The 15,072-nt window shown below is 41.2% G+C and overlaps 1 protein-coding gene across 1 annotated transcript in view; it reads left to right on the plus strand.

Annotated features, from left to right (window-relative positions):
* Positions 1-15,072, plus strand: part of DNHD1 (dynein heavy chain domain 1) — a 150,888-nt gene that overhangs the window by 34,457 nt on the left and 101,359 nt on the right. The window contains 6 exon segments of the mRNA XM_078146212.1: positions 1,869-2,072; positions 2,316-2,426; positions 4,499-4,655; positions 11,203-11,457; positions 11,553-11,690; positions 12,037-12,088. Coding sequence (XP_078002338.1) covers positions 1,869-2,072; positions 2,316-2,426; positions 4,499-4,655; positions 11,203-11,457; positions 11,553-11,690; positions 12,037-12,088 — 917 coding nt within the window.

Genomic DNA, 15,072 nt, shown 5'->3' on the forward strand with positions numbered 1-15,072 from the left:
TCTTTGCTAATGTTTATTCTGCTTGTTTGAACAATTCCATTAACTTATTTCCCAAGGCAGCTTCTTCCATTTTTGAACATCTCTTAATTGTTAATACATTCTTTCTTGCATTGAACTAAAAACTTGCTGTCTGCAATTTTCCATTTATTGGGCCTAGTTCTATCCTGTGGCTCTTCCATTCATCACCCGATACTTTCAGACAAATTTTTGCTTTTTGTATATCCTTTCTCATGCTTTTTTGGAACTCTCCCAAACATGAATCTTCCTGTCTTTCCTCATTCCTCAGTTAGGAAACTTTTAGTCTTTGCCATGGAAGATACCTAGTTCATATATCTCTAAAATAGGACCTGGAGAAGCAACATATCACCATCTTCCTCTGGACTTACTTACTTTGTCAATGCCCTTCCTAAAATACAAAACTTAGAGCTGATTGTAATACTCAGATTTGTGTTGAGCAATGTGAAGTCAAGTAGAACTGTAACATTTCTTGTTTGGTTCTAGATATAATATTAATTCATCATTAGATTTTTTTTTTGTTTGCCACATCATCTTGTTGACTTGTTAAGCTCATAATTCAGTAAAACCCCAGGACCATTTTGTAGCCTTGCCTCTGACATCGGTTACTGATGGAGTTTTTTTTTTAAGTTAAGTGTAGGCCTTTCTATATAACCCCATTAAGGCAGCTAGGTGGTGCAATAGGTAGCAAACTGGGCCTGGAATCAGGGAGAGCTGAGTTCAAATCTGGCCCCAGACATTTACTAGTTATGTGATTTTGGGCAAGTCACTTAACTTCTTAAATTTTCCTTACCATAAAATGAGGATAGTAATAGCATCTAACTCCTAGAGTTGATGTGAGGATCACACTTAGGACGGGCACTTAGCACAGTGCTTGACACATAGCAGACACTTAATTGTTTATTCTCTTCACCTGTTTCCTTGCTCTTTGGTTAGATATAGCTAATCATTCTAGGCTCTAGAAATCTATTCCAATTTTGATTCTATCATCCAACTGTATTTACTTTTTGCTTCCATCAGTGCAACATTCTCAATTTAACAAACATGCATTCTAAGTATTGAAATAATTAATAAACATATTGCATGGAATAGGACCAAAGGTATGTGTCATGCCACTAGATACCTTCTTCCATGGTGACATCCATCACCATTCTTTGTATATAGTTGTTCTACAAATCTACACAAAGCTACAAATCCACTATCTTCCCATCTTCAGCACTACCTCTTGCTTACAAGAATGTCATGAGACACCTTATCAAGTGCCTTGCTAAAATTAATTTTTTTTAATTTCCCTGATTAATCTGCTAGTCAAGTAACACGATGAGGTTAGTTTGCATAAGTTGTTCTTAGTGAATCCTTGCCACTTGACTGTGATTACTACTTCTAAGTACACACAGATCTACTAATTAATAAATCACTTTAAGAATTTACCGACATCAGTAGCTTGTAGTTTCCAATAAAGGGGGAACCTTTGGCTTTTTCCAGTTATTTTGGCACATTTCTTTCTTCATGACTTCTCAGCAGTTACCAGTATGGTTCCAGTATCATATCCTTATATATTATTTGTATGGGCCTGGAGACTAAGATTCATTTAAAGTGATCCTTACTATGATCTTATCTCTCTTGGGCTACATTTTGATTTTAACTGTTTATTCTTTCCTGTTTGAAGATTATAATATCTTTCTCCTATTTCTCTTACTTTCTTCCTCTCATCTTCTTTTTTGCCTACTTTCTTCTACCTCTTTACCCTCCCACCTCTTCCTTCTCTGTCCTCTTTTCCTAGGCAATACAACCTAATTATTGGGGTTGAGGGTATGTTTGTGTGTTCATTGGTTATAATACTCTCTTCCTAGACCATATAGCCTGACGGTGGTGCCACAGAGCCTGGCAAATCCAGAGCACTACATCATTTCTCCTTTTGGAGTCCTGCATGTGCATCCTGTGGAAGGCAGTGAGTTAATAACACTGGGTGTCTGGCACCGGCATGCCATGCTGTGGCAACAACTCCAAAGCATCCCTTTCTTTAAGCATTATCTTGTGAGGAAGGCCTTGACTTGGTAAGAGTTTGGAGTTTGGAGTGGATGAGTGAAGCAGCAGTACAGAGATGGGGGGAGGTGGGAGAAGGAATGGAAAAGATGGGTGAGGGGGCAGGTTATAAGGAGATGAGATTGTGAGCATTGCTGCAGGCTAAGGGAGACTTCAGTGGTGTTAGGGGAGTTGTGGGGTTAGAGTAAGAGTCAAAGAAGGGAGAGGGTGGGGAGGAAGTTCAAAGAGAATTCTGACTGACCTTTGGTCCACAGCTGGAGGAAGAATGTTAAGTTGCAGGTGCTGAAGAAACGCCGGGATTTCCTGAGGAACTACCTGCTCTTTTCTATACCCCACTTTGGGGTTTGTCTGCTCCACATTAACAGGTGGGATTTTTGACTCTTGTTCCCTGAAACCTTTTTCTCTCTCCTTCTCTTCAGCCCTATACCCTCACTACCCAAGTGACAATGTGCCACATTCTCTACAGCTTTTCTCCTGGTTGTAAGCAGGACTCAGATGTCCTGGGCAAGGTGTGAGGAACAGGGAAGACAAGTCTAGCTATGTCCTGAGGGACAGGAGGCATATTTCACTCTTAGATCCCTCATACCAGTCCTTTCTCACTTTAGCTCCTCCTTTCCTTGTGTTTCTATCTTTTTTTTAGGGTTTTCTCTAATTTTATGGCCAACCGTGGTTCAGCCTTTCTAGGCCAGGCCTCACTACTGGGTCCTTAAAGATTGGCTAGTAGATCTTGAGGAGACCATGAGTGATAGATTTCCTGGCAGGCTCTTATAACTCAGATCTCTTATCTTTTAGTCTGTTATTTTCTCTCTACTCGGGAACCCAATTACCCGTCCTTCATAGCTGGTTTGGTTCTTCTCTCTTGGCTCATGGCTTACCCAGTACATGTCATCCCTTCCCATGCACCACACAGCTACTTAACATGAAATAAACAAATAGTGACTTCCTGGAAGGGTATATACAGAGTGGGAAATTTTTTCCTCTTTCCTTTCTCCCTGATTTCCCAACCCATGTTCTTCTGATTTTCTGTCCTAGATTTCCTATTGCCTTTATTCTCCTTCCTCCTTGAGTTTTTACCACAAATCATCTCACATCCTAATCTTCCCGTCCCTTGCTTTTATCTCTTTTTCCCCAGCTGGGCTGCTACGATAATAGCAGATCTCTGGCTCCTTTTCTCAGTCCTCTTACATTTTCTTTGAAGGAAAATAGAGTAGTCAAAAAGGGTCTGGCCCAGTCTAGTGGGCTTATAGCATTTTTGTCACTAATAAGCAACTGGTCTTAAGAGTGGAAGCCTGGTCTCAGCCCTCAGGTTTTCAGGGGAAGGAGTTAGGGTACATCTCAACCCCCAAGATTCTTTCTCTGGGGCCAGAGAGTGAGGGGGGGTTCCTTTTTTTTTTATGAGGCACTTGGGGTTAAGTGACTTGCCCAGAGACACACAGCTAGTGAATGTTATGTGTTGGTACTCTATGCCACAAGGGGGTTCCTTCTAAACTAACCAATCAGCAAATCTCTAGTGGATACTTATGTGGCCACCCCTGTGCTAAGTTCAGCTATGAGGGAGAGGAGAATATGTGGTCGTTGACTTCAGGGAGTTTACTATACCTGTACGACTAGCCCAGACCAAGGATGGTAGTGTCTCATGCTAGCCTAGATAAAGTTTTTTTTAGCTCTAGGTACTGGCACCTCTTTTCCTCAGCCCCTGTTCTCCATCCCTCACTTCTTGATCTTTACTGATCTCCTTTCCCCAAGTACTATAGACTTTTTGCTGAAGAGATAGACTTCAATGTTTTGTTATGCCTAGGAAGGCCAGTAAAAGTCCAGGTACCATCAGAAAGAAAGAAAGAGGGCTTGAAAGTTAAACAGGAATTATTCTATCCCCATATGAATCTTGGTTCATCCAAATCTTGAAAACTATATAGGGGTTGGCATTGCAGCTCAAGGAAGATCTAACAAGATGAAAAGAGCACCTGGAAGGACACCTTACCTTGTCTGAGGCAACAGTTCTGAAGTCTAAGAATTGGGAAGGGGATGAAGAGATGGAACACAAATGTACTTAACAAAACCTTGGCTTTAGGACCAAACTACCTTTGAAGTTTGAAAGTGATTTTTGTGTTCCTCCCCGCAAAAAACAAAATAAAACAAAACAAACAACTCACATAGGAGAGATTCACGGTATAAACCACATTACTTGGGAGATGGTTCAGTTACCCAGATCAAGCAAGAGAAGAAAGATTTTGTAAGTTGTGGTCCTGATTTCTCAGAGGTGGCCAAAAACCTAAGAGATAATAAGTCTTAGGAAGAGGTACAGAAATCCTACTGGTACAATTTCATAGAGATATTCAGAGAAGGGATGTAGGAAGGCTACATATGGTCCCTGTCCCTTTGTGTGTCTGGCCATAAGAAACTTTGATTCTAACATTCTGTAGTCCCTTCTTCCCAGGTTCCTGCAAGAGCTACACTCTGTTTCCTGGCTGCCCCAGGAGGAGAATCGATGCTACACACTTCCTGAGCTGCAGCGGGCCCTGGCGAAGATGAATAGAGGAGCCTTGCGGGTATTGAGACGTTGTCTTCGTCTCTCTGCAGCTGTCCTTCAGCTGGTAGGCTTTCTAAACCCAGACAGATACCTCAAAACCATTTGTCTTCTGCCCTCCAGGGCTGAAGATACTACTAATAATAACAATAGCAGTTATATACTGATTTAAGGTTTGCAAAGTGCTTTACAAATATCTCATTTTAGCTTCATAATAATCCAGGGAGGTAAATGCCATTATTATTCCCATTTTACAGATGAGGAAACTGAGCCTTGTTCAAGCCTAGCATATTGCCCCTTCCCCCCAGCACTGCTATTGCTTAGTCTCTGGGGTGGCTCTGAGCATCAGCACAGCTAGTGAAATAGGCATACAAGTGGCTTAATGGGTGAGCAAACAGGCAGCCTGCTGAGCAGACACATGGGCAAATTTCTGGGGAGAAACTTTGATGTAGGGCGTATCATGGACAGAGCTTTGACTTGGTGTTGTTGCAGTCTGAGAGGTTGAGACCCCTCAAAGACTGGAGTACAGGAAAGGTCGTCTAGAATGAATTCACAGACTCAAGCATTCTTTGAGTCAAGTTGGCAAAGATTTATTGTTATGCTATATAGAGGGCAAGGATTCTTAAGGAACCTGTGACCTTAGAGGGGTGCAGTTAAAATTTATATAGGAGAAAGTATAATAAAACATCTGTCAAATATGCTAATTAGGTGATTCAGGGCGGGATTAGGGAGTGGTTAAAGGGTGGTCAGTTCTTAAAGGAACATGCACTTTTTGTATCTACTGTGCAGGCATTTTACCCAGAGTTCATTAGGAAAAGCCCACAAAAGGGGCCACAGGGAGGTGTGGTTTTAGGCCTGCTACATCACTAAGTTAACTAGAGGTCAGGGGTAACTGAAAGTTGTCCAGTCTGCCAACAGTCAATGTCTCATTTGACAAGATAGATGTAGTGAGTATACATATGTCTTAGGTCTAGAATACAGATAATGAGGAGTCCAGGATGTAGATAATGAAGTAGGGAGGTAGTATAGATAGTCCAGTGGGTAAGAATATCTTTATGACCCAGTACAAAGCCAGTTCAAACTAATAATTCTTTCAGGTGCTGTTTGTAACTGCACCAGGGAGATCACTGGGGCCCACTCATGAGTAATTGCTAGGCACAGTGTCCTTGGGCTGGAGAGAAACTTCCAGGGATAGTATTTCTGAGGCTAGGGAGAAACATAGTCATGGAATTGAGGTTCCAGTACCAGCACCCAAGCACCCCATCAGTGTTAGGGGGAAAAAAGGGAGCTACCAAAAACATCTGATTGCCCTCCCCCCTTTTCCACTACCCTTCCATCCCTTCACTTACCAGTTTACACACATATCCTTCCCCTGCCTTCTATCTCCCCTTCCCTTCCCCTGGATCATTCTAAATTCTCATCTACTCTTCAATTATGCAGATGTTGTTTTAAAAAGTAATTTATACACTCAATTGGGTATGGAAAGCTATCTTACCCTACAGGAAGGGGATAAGAGCAGGGGGATGATAGAGGGGAGGGCAGATTAAGGGAGGGGGTAATCAGAAGCAAACACTTCTAAGGAGGGACAGGGTCAAAAGAGAGAATAGAATAAACAGGGGGCGGGATAAGATGAAGGGAAATATAGTTAGTTTTTCACAACATGACTACTATGGAAGTGTTGTGCATGACTACACATGTATAACCTGTATCAAATTACTTGCCTTCTCAATGAGGGTGGGTGGGGAGGGAGGAAGGGAGAAAATTTGGAACCCAAAGTTTTAAAAACAAATGTTAAAATTGTTTTCACGTGCAACTGGGAAATAAGATATACAGGTATTGGGGTATAGAAATCTATCCTGCCCTATAGGAAATAGAAGGGGAAGGGGATAAGAGAAGGTGGGGTGGGGGAGATAGAAGGGAGGGCAGATTAAGGAAAGGGGTATTCAGAATACATTCCATCTTGGGGTAGGGGGAGGGATGAAGTGGGGAGAAAATTTGGAACTCAAAATCTTGTGTAAGTGAATGTTGAAAACTAAAAATAAATAATAAAATCTGAAAAAAAAATAAAAAGCAATTTATTATTCACTTAACTTTAAGCAGAAGCAAAAGCGGTCAACTATACATATGCATTGACTTAAACTTAAAAATGTATTTCTGTATAAAAATCCATATTAGCCTATTAATTATTCCCCCTCTATACCATTCTGTTCTTTTTATCCATTCATATCTGTATTTCTACATGTTTAGCGTATCACCATGCTTGGAAGCCTGATTATACCAATTTCTCTCTTTTTTTTCTTTGAATTTTTTTAAATTTTAGACAAATGCAAAAACTTAAATACATAATAAGAAAAGAAAAAGAAACATTATAAACTTGAATATACAATAAGGAAAAAAAAACTCCAGCAATCCCTCCCTTATCCTCCCATTCCCCTAAATCTAAATCCTCTTCTATATCCCCCTTTTGAACTATTCCCAGACCTTCCCACCTAAAGATTCCTCCTTTATCCACTCCCCCCTTAGAGTTTTATTTCTAAATTTAAGACCTTTATACTGTTTTAAATGTATATGTATTTCCCTCTCTTAAACCAATTCTTGATGAGAGTAGGTTTCCATAACTAACAGCCCCCTCCCCCATCTAATTCCTCTGTATTGGTTCTTCCTCTTGCACCTCATTTGTAAAAGGTAATTAATTACTCTTTTAGCTGTAGTTGAATGGTTTTACTTTTTGAAGTCATATCATACCCAGGCCTACCCCAATCTTCCTTATAAGTTACCTAATTACTAGTGACAGTCTTAGACATAGGTTTTACATTTTTCATGCGTAAAAGGTAAACATTCTATCTTTATTTAGTCCCTTGTAATTGGTCATTGGTATATACCTTATGTTTGTCTTGGCTCTTGTATATTAAATCTATTAAGTTCAGGGTTTTTTTTTTAAACAAAAACTTGAAAGTTTGACAATTGATCAAATTTCCATTTTTTTTCCATTCAGAACTATGCTTAGCTTTGCTGGGTATGATATTTTTGGCTGGAAACCCAGTTCTTTTGCTTTTCGATATATAGTGTTCCAAGATCTGCAGTCTTTTAGCGTTGCCCCTGCTAGGTCTTGTGTGATTCTAATCGTGGTATATATATGTGTGTGTGTGTGTGTGTGTGTGTGTGTGTGTGTGTGTGTGTGTGTGTATGTGTGTATATATATATAAATTGTTTTCTTGTTGCTCGTAATATTTTGTCCTTGATCTGGGGGTTTTGTAATTTGACTATAATATTCCTGTGAGTTTTCCTCATAGGATCTCTTTCAGGTGGTGATTGGTGGATTTTTTCTATTTTTATTTTCCCCTCTTGTTCTAATGCTTCAGGACAATTTTCTTTAATTATTTCTTGTATTATTGTATCGAGATTCTTTTTTTTTGATTAGAACTTTTAGGTAGTCCAATTATTCTTATGTTTTCTCTTTTTGATCTGTTTTCTAGATCCATTGTTTTTCTTTCTCTTCTATTTTTTCATTCTTAATGTTTTTTTTTATTTCTTCATCTCTTAAACTTTGCTGGCTTCCTCTTGCCCAATTCTGATTTTCAAGGAGTCATTTTCTTCCTTAAAATTCTGGATCTCCTTTTCTAATTGGTTGACTTTCTTTTCATAATCTTGTTTTTCTTGAATTTTTCTTATTTTTCTTTTTAGTTTTTCCTCAATCTCTCTCATTTGATTTTTAAAGTCTTTTTTAAGTTTTTCTATGAATTCTTTTTGGGCAGGTGACCATTTGACATTATTCTTTGGGGTAGAAGAGGCTTTCTTTGCTTGAGTATCCTTCTCTGAAGACAAACCCTTATCTTCTCTATTCCCATAGTAGCTCTGTATGGTTGGATTCTTTCTCCTTTGCCTGTGTATTTTTTTTGGGGGGAGGGCTAATAATTTAGTTTTTATAATCACCTCTAGTCCTGAGGTGTGGGGGATGGTGCCTTTAATCCTCTTCAGTTCTCCCTTCTGACCCTGAACTCAAATCAATACCTCCAGCCTCCTGTAAGTACCCACAGCAAAGGCATCCCTACTCCACTGCTTCTGTACTCAACAGGCGTGTGCTGGTTCTTTCTCGCCCTCACCACATTGTCTCTGTAGCCCCAACGGGTCTGACATTCCTTGTCAGCAGAAGTTCCCTCGATCTTCCCCAGGTCAGATGCCCAACTCCCCTCATTGTCCTGGGGGTAAAAATTATTGTGGCAGGGGCTGAGGCAGTCTCCCAACCCAGCTAACCTTAGGGCTTGCCACTTATTATTAAAGTGGACCCTCGCTTGGAGGTGTTTACTCTTCACAGGGAAGAAATCTCATCCAGGATTTTTCTTCAGATCTTCTCCAATTGTCCCAGAAGGAACCCTGTTCTGCCCCTACTCTTATTTGTTTTCACGGCTCTATGTTTGCCCAGAGGTGCTATTTTATCTCTTTTGTGGAGGAAAATCTTGAAATTTTCTAGCTACTCAGCCATCTTCCCAGAATCCTTTCCAGCAATTTCTCTTCTAAGCAATTTATACTCCATTCACTTTTTTTTTCCTTCAGAGCTTTTATTTAATTTTTTATCACTTACTTAATTTCTTCCAGGTATTCATGTAGTGCTTGTGGAAAATCTACTTTTTTCTTTGAGTCTATGCTTTCAGTTGTTACAGAGTTATTTTCTCCTTTTAGATTGCATTTTTGTGTATCTTTGGATATATTATAATTCTTTATAGCAGCCTATACCTTCTACTTACTCATCTCTTTTAGTTCCTGATTGGGGCTTTGTGCCAGGGCCAGACTCTGCCTTCTGTGGTACTTTTGAGTAAGCAGCCAACTCTTTTTGTTCTCAGTTTGGATAATATGAGTTCCCTGTTCTAATTTCTACCTCCCCAGGTTAAGCCTCCTTGGATTTTTGACGTTTAGAATGTTGCATCTTCAGGGTCCTCTATGGTCTTAGTACTGAGTTCTGAGAACCTAAGTGTGGAGTGTTCCTGGCTGAGTGCTGCTATACTTCTAGACTGGTTAGTGCCATGCCCTGGTAGCATCCAAGGTACCCTCTGTGGGTCTCTAGCCACCCAGGAGATTTCTCAAGGGAGTCCTGCATTGTCTTTGCCTCGGGGAGACAGAATCATGTTGTCAGTCTGTGTCTCTGGCCCATCTCTTGATATGTTGAGAGACTGCTGGATTGTTTTCTTATGTTGGCACTGGCTTTGCTGGCAGCCTTCTTTCCTATTGCCTGGATGACTTCTGTTTTGTAGCTATAGAGTATAAGAAGTCACTTGTTATAGTTTCTTGATCAATTTCCTAATCATTATTTGGTCTGATGTGATTTTTTTTTTTTTAGGTTTTTGCTTAAGTAGATATGGGGGAGCTGAGCTGCCTTGGGAAGCCATCTTGGCCAGAAGTCTGAGGTCTAAATATCTAGCTCTTTTCTCCTTCCTGAGTTCAATTCTTGCATCATCAGCTACCTACTGAACATATCCAGTTGATATCTTTTAAGCATGTCAAAGACAACTCATTATTCCCCCTCCTTCTCCAACTCCCTACTCATGTGAATTTCTGTCTGTCTTTTGTGGGCACTATCATCCTTTCGTTCACTCAGGTTTGCAACCTCAGGTTCATTTTCATTGCCTCATTATTACTCACCCTAGATATACAATCAGCTGTAAAGTTTCCTCATTGGTTTTCCTACCGCATGTGTAATCTCTCTCCAGTACACGCTCCACATAGCTGCAAACATGATATTCCTGAAGAACAAGTCTCACCATGGCACCCTTCCCGGCCTCCTGCTCCTTGACATAAACTCCAGTTATTACCTCTAGGATTAAATACTAATTGTTATGTTTGTCACTTAAAGCCCTTTACAATGAATTCTTATCTGCCTTTCCAGCCATAATCTGTATTGCCTCTCTTTGCCTATTTTATGTTTCAGTCAAACTGGCCTTGTTCTTCATGTACTGCATTCCTTCTTCCATCTTCATGTCTTTATACAGGCTGCACCCCATATTTTCTTCACCTCTGCCTCTTGGAATCTCTAGTTTCCTTTAACAATTAACTGAAGTGCTGTCTTTTATACAACCCTCCCCTCAAATCCCCCACCTACCCAGTAGTTGGGGGAGAGGAGTCATGAATGAGGGGGAATGAGAAAAGGCCACTAGATTTGGCAATTAAGAGATCATTGCTATCCTTTAAGGAGAAAGTTTCAGCTGAATGATGAAATTGGGAACTAGATTGCAAGGGGTTACGGAGTAGGTAAAAGGAAAGGAAGTAGAGGCAATGAGTGTAGGTGGTTTTTTTTTTATTGTTTTTAGGAGTTTGAGGAAAGGAAGGAAAATTTAGACTGAAAGTTTGGAAGGATGGTAGACTGAAGTGAAAGTTTGTTCTCCTACTTCTCTATTGCTAGACATAAGTAGAGGGGTTCTACCTGGGGTAGACAGTTTGGAATCCTTCCAGAGTGCTTTTTTTTCCCCTACTCCTGTTAAAGTTTCATTCTACCACACACGTACTTTCTACTTTGTGTATAAATGGTCTGGGTTTGGGGTTATGTTGGACTTAGAACTGGGTTGGGCTGTCGGTGTTGGGTGCGTGGCTGTGCTGTACTGTCTTTCCATCTTCTGTACTAGGTGCATGAAGACACATATCAGATGCGGCAGGGCCTGCAGGAGCGAGTAGAGAGCTTCTCTGAGTACAGTTCAGCAAAGGGCTCCATGTACCGAAAGTGGTTTCATCGGCAGCAGCTAATGCAGAAGCTGAACCGAGCTGAGCTGTGGTGGCAACTTTTGGGACGCCTAGCTCGCCTTGTTGACTATATGACCTGCCAGAAACTTGTCTCTATTTTGGAGAGTGAGCTGGTCACATTTGTTACTTGTGTCCTACAGGTGAGGGCAAGGCAGAGTAGTAGGGGGTAAGTGCAAAGTTCAGGAAAGGCTGGAGAAGACTATTCTCAATGATTTTTCTTGGCTGTCTTCTCCAGGCTCCAAGGCGGGTTGCCTTGCTAACAGGAAAGTTGGCCTTTGGTGAAGATGGAAAGCTGCTCGTGGTGCCAAGTGCAGAGCAGATGGCCCAGACCTTATCTGGGTGGTTGAATGCTGTGGTGACCTCAGCTCTAATGGTAACTGAACCAAGAGTAGGGTCTAAGAAGGGAATATAATTTTGGGACACACAGTAGTTGGGATAGACCTCAGTGAAGTTGTAGACATCAGCGTGGCCAGACTTTATACCCTACCCAAATTCTGTGTGGTACAAACTCTGGTCCCAGCTCTAGCTCCTGCAATCCCCCTTAGCATCTATATACCTAAACTATATTCCTAAGGACCACCTTGATTCCCTCCTCCCTCCTGTCCTCTCCTTATTTACTGCCTCCCCATCCCTTCAAAGTGTTCACTGCCCTCAGTCTAATGCTCATTCCCCCCTCTTCTCTTGTTTTCTGCATTTTCTCTAACATCCTGGTGTGAAAGGTGATGAAGTCTACAGATCTCCAGACTCCTGTAAACCCTTCCCAGTCCTCAGGTATGTGGCAAAGCAAACACTATCATTTTGGCCCTGGCTGAGGTCTGACAAGCCTTGAAATAGTGAGCAGGGGAGGTGGGGACCAGGGCATTGGAGGGGTAGGGGGAAAGTGGCATGGCCTAGAATAGGAAGGGGACCCCTGATCCTAGGTCACAGAAGCTTAGCATCTTCTTTGTGACTCTAGGGAAGAGTTTTATGGAATTTGTGCTTGGTGTTGATAGAGCTGATCCAAAGCCCTAATAGTAAATATTGAGCAAGTATTGGTGGGGGGAGAGGGCAGGGGAAGGCATGTTTTTGAGAACAGATCTTAAAAGTAGATGTTAGTAATCTGGTCTTATCTGGAGCCAGTTACTATGATCCTCAATTTGGCTCTTGGGCTTCATGTATTGTCTTTTTCTTGTCACTACCCACTCTTTCCCAATGGACCTTGTTTTCTTCCCCATCACCTGCCCTAAAGCCAGATCACTATGTTTTATTCTCAGAGTTGGGTAAACTTTAGAAATCATCAAGTTCAACACCCTTATTTGACAGATTTTTAAAAACTATGGCTTTTAGATTTTTAGCTCTAGATAGATCTGTTCCAGTTCAGTTAATATCTTCAGTCCAGTCCTAACTTTAACTTAAGGGTTTCTTCTGGACTAATGTTGAACTGGACCTTTTATTCTCTGGGACCTACCTTGGTTACTTGGCTCCTGAAGGAGAAATACATTTTCCTTTCTGGCTTCAGATTGCTTGCATTAAACTTGTGCTTATTTCTGCTGTCTCTTTCCTGGAGATTTCTCTAATCTGTGCCTTCAACAAATCTTTTCCTCTCTGTCTAACTTTATGAACTGACTTTAATCACCACTAGGAATTTTTCTGACCAGGCTAGTTCACTAGCACTGTAGCCCACCTCTGAAGGACTGTTAAGGTCCAAACCCTGTCCTACAATTAATACCATCCCTGAGTGGGGGGCAGGATTGCATAGTCTCATAAACTCCATGAAAATTCCCCACTCTAAGTTCCAGGGGTCCAATCACTATGCTGTGTACTCTCTAGCAGTAGCTTTCAGAATTTTGAAGTTGGAATACTGTACTTTAAGCATAAGCTGGGTCAGATAGTGATTGAAAATGTGCTTCTAGATTAGGGTTGCTGTCTTAATAGAGAAGTACAGGAACATATCTGGTTGCCAGGCCAGGTAGAGGCCCCCCTCTGCTGGGGAAACTGGGAGCTTGATAAGTGTCTTAGAGAAATTTGCTAGCCAAGTTCCTGATCTCTCAGCAGTCACTGCTCAGCTAAAATTGTTATTGGATAGTCACTACTGGGAATTCTTCACTGATTACCCAAGTTAGCCTTCCAGGTTTCCTATTTGAGTGGGTAGGCTGTTCTGTGGGCCACATTTTATCTTATGGCAAATAACCTACTGCTTAGCAAGTTAGAAAGGTTCATATGAGGACTCTGAAATTCCTTTTATGACCTACTTCACAAAGAGTCAGTCAGTGCATGGTTCCACTGGCTCTGATGAAGGTAATGATTAAAGCCAGCTCCTCTTTCACCTAGTCAATACCACTTCTTCCCTGTATGCAAAGTCTTGTGGCTAGATAATATAGAGAGAGCTAGACGAAGGAGTCATAGTCCCTGCCTTCAAGGAATTTGCAGTCTAATGGAGTTATGATATGTCCCCTTAAGACTATTACAGTGGTGTTCATGGAAGAGTCAAGAATGGGATGCCTGATTTCAAATTCCCAGGCCTGGGATTTTGGTCTGTTTGAGGTTAGATTATTAAAATTAGACTCTTGAGAATTGCATCCTGGGCCATCTCCAGTTGTCCTGATCTGTATCTGGTCGCTGGACCCAGATGGCTCTGGAGGAGAAGGCGAGGCTGGTGACCTTGCACAGTCCTCTCTTACTTAAATGCAGTTCACTTGCATGTCATGGCATCACCTCCCTGATGCCATGGTCCTCTTCGAGAACGAAGGGCAAACAACAACAACAATGAAGGTGGTGATTATTGATAGAGTATGTAAGTGTCATCACTAGATGTCACTGTGCAGCTCTATAGTAATGATCAGGAAGTCAGATTGGGGAGTGAAACCAAAATAATTATTCACTCTTACTTTCCAACCTGCCCTCATGACTGGTGATTAAAACCAGATTATTCTTCTAGGGAAAAATGATGAAGAAGCTTAAGATTCTATTTGTTGAGAAGGTTTTAGAATCATTTACAAAACTAAACAATAGCTTGGTAAGCCCCCAAAGAACATACAGTTTGTTCCCCTCAGCCCCAGTCTGGAAGTTGGTACTTTAAACTTGTGTACCTTGTGTGTTGCCCAACCAAACATATCTCTTGAATTCTCATACCAAAGTTAAAGGCATACCACAAAAACGTGTCCTAATCATTCAGCCTTTATAGAGAAAAACAGCAAATCAGTACAAACCCCTTAGCGTGTAACATGAAATAAGTCAGGCAGTAGGCATTTAAGTGCCTACTGTATGCCAGAAACTGTGCTAAGTGCTGGGGATATAAAGAAAGGCAAAAGACATCCCCTGCCCTTAAAGAGCTCATAATCATTATTTCATTAGAAGGAGATAACATGCAAAAACTATATACAGACAAGCTATATAAAGGATAAATAGAACTTCTTGTTGTTGGTCCTTGGTTCTCGAAGAGGACCAATGACATCAGGAGGATGATCTCTCAACTTTCAAGTGAATTGGATTTAAGTGAGGCAAAATTGTGTAAAGTCATCAGTCTCACTCTCTTCTCCAGAGTCATCGTAGTTCAATGGCAAGACATCAGTCAGGATGACTGGCGATGACCCTGGATGCAGTGGGAGACCTTGGCCTTTTTGAGATAAGGTCTTTCCCAAATCTCAGTTTGTCTGAGGCAGCACACATTCAGTAATTAAAATCTAGGTAAGAATTGAGGCAAAAGATGGCCTAGTTTGCCTTCATAAAAGAATCAGTCTGGGAGGGGAAGACCCTGAGAGTTTCTGGCCAGAACA

The sequence above is a fragment of the Phascolarctos cinereus genome, unplaced genomic scaffold, assembly GCF_003287225.1.
Source record: "Phascolarctos cinereus isolate Bilbo 61053 unplaced genomic scaffold, phaCin_HiC Scaffold_726;HRSCAF=1367, whole genome shotgun sequence".
Taxonomy (NCBI): Eukaryota; Metazoa; Chordata; class Mammalia; order Diprotodontia; family Phascolarctidae; genus Phascolarctos; species Phascolarctos cinereus.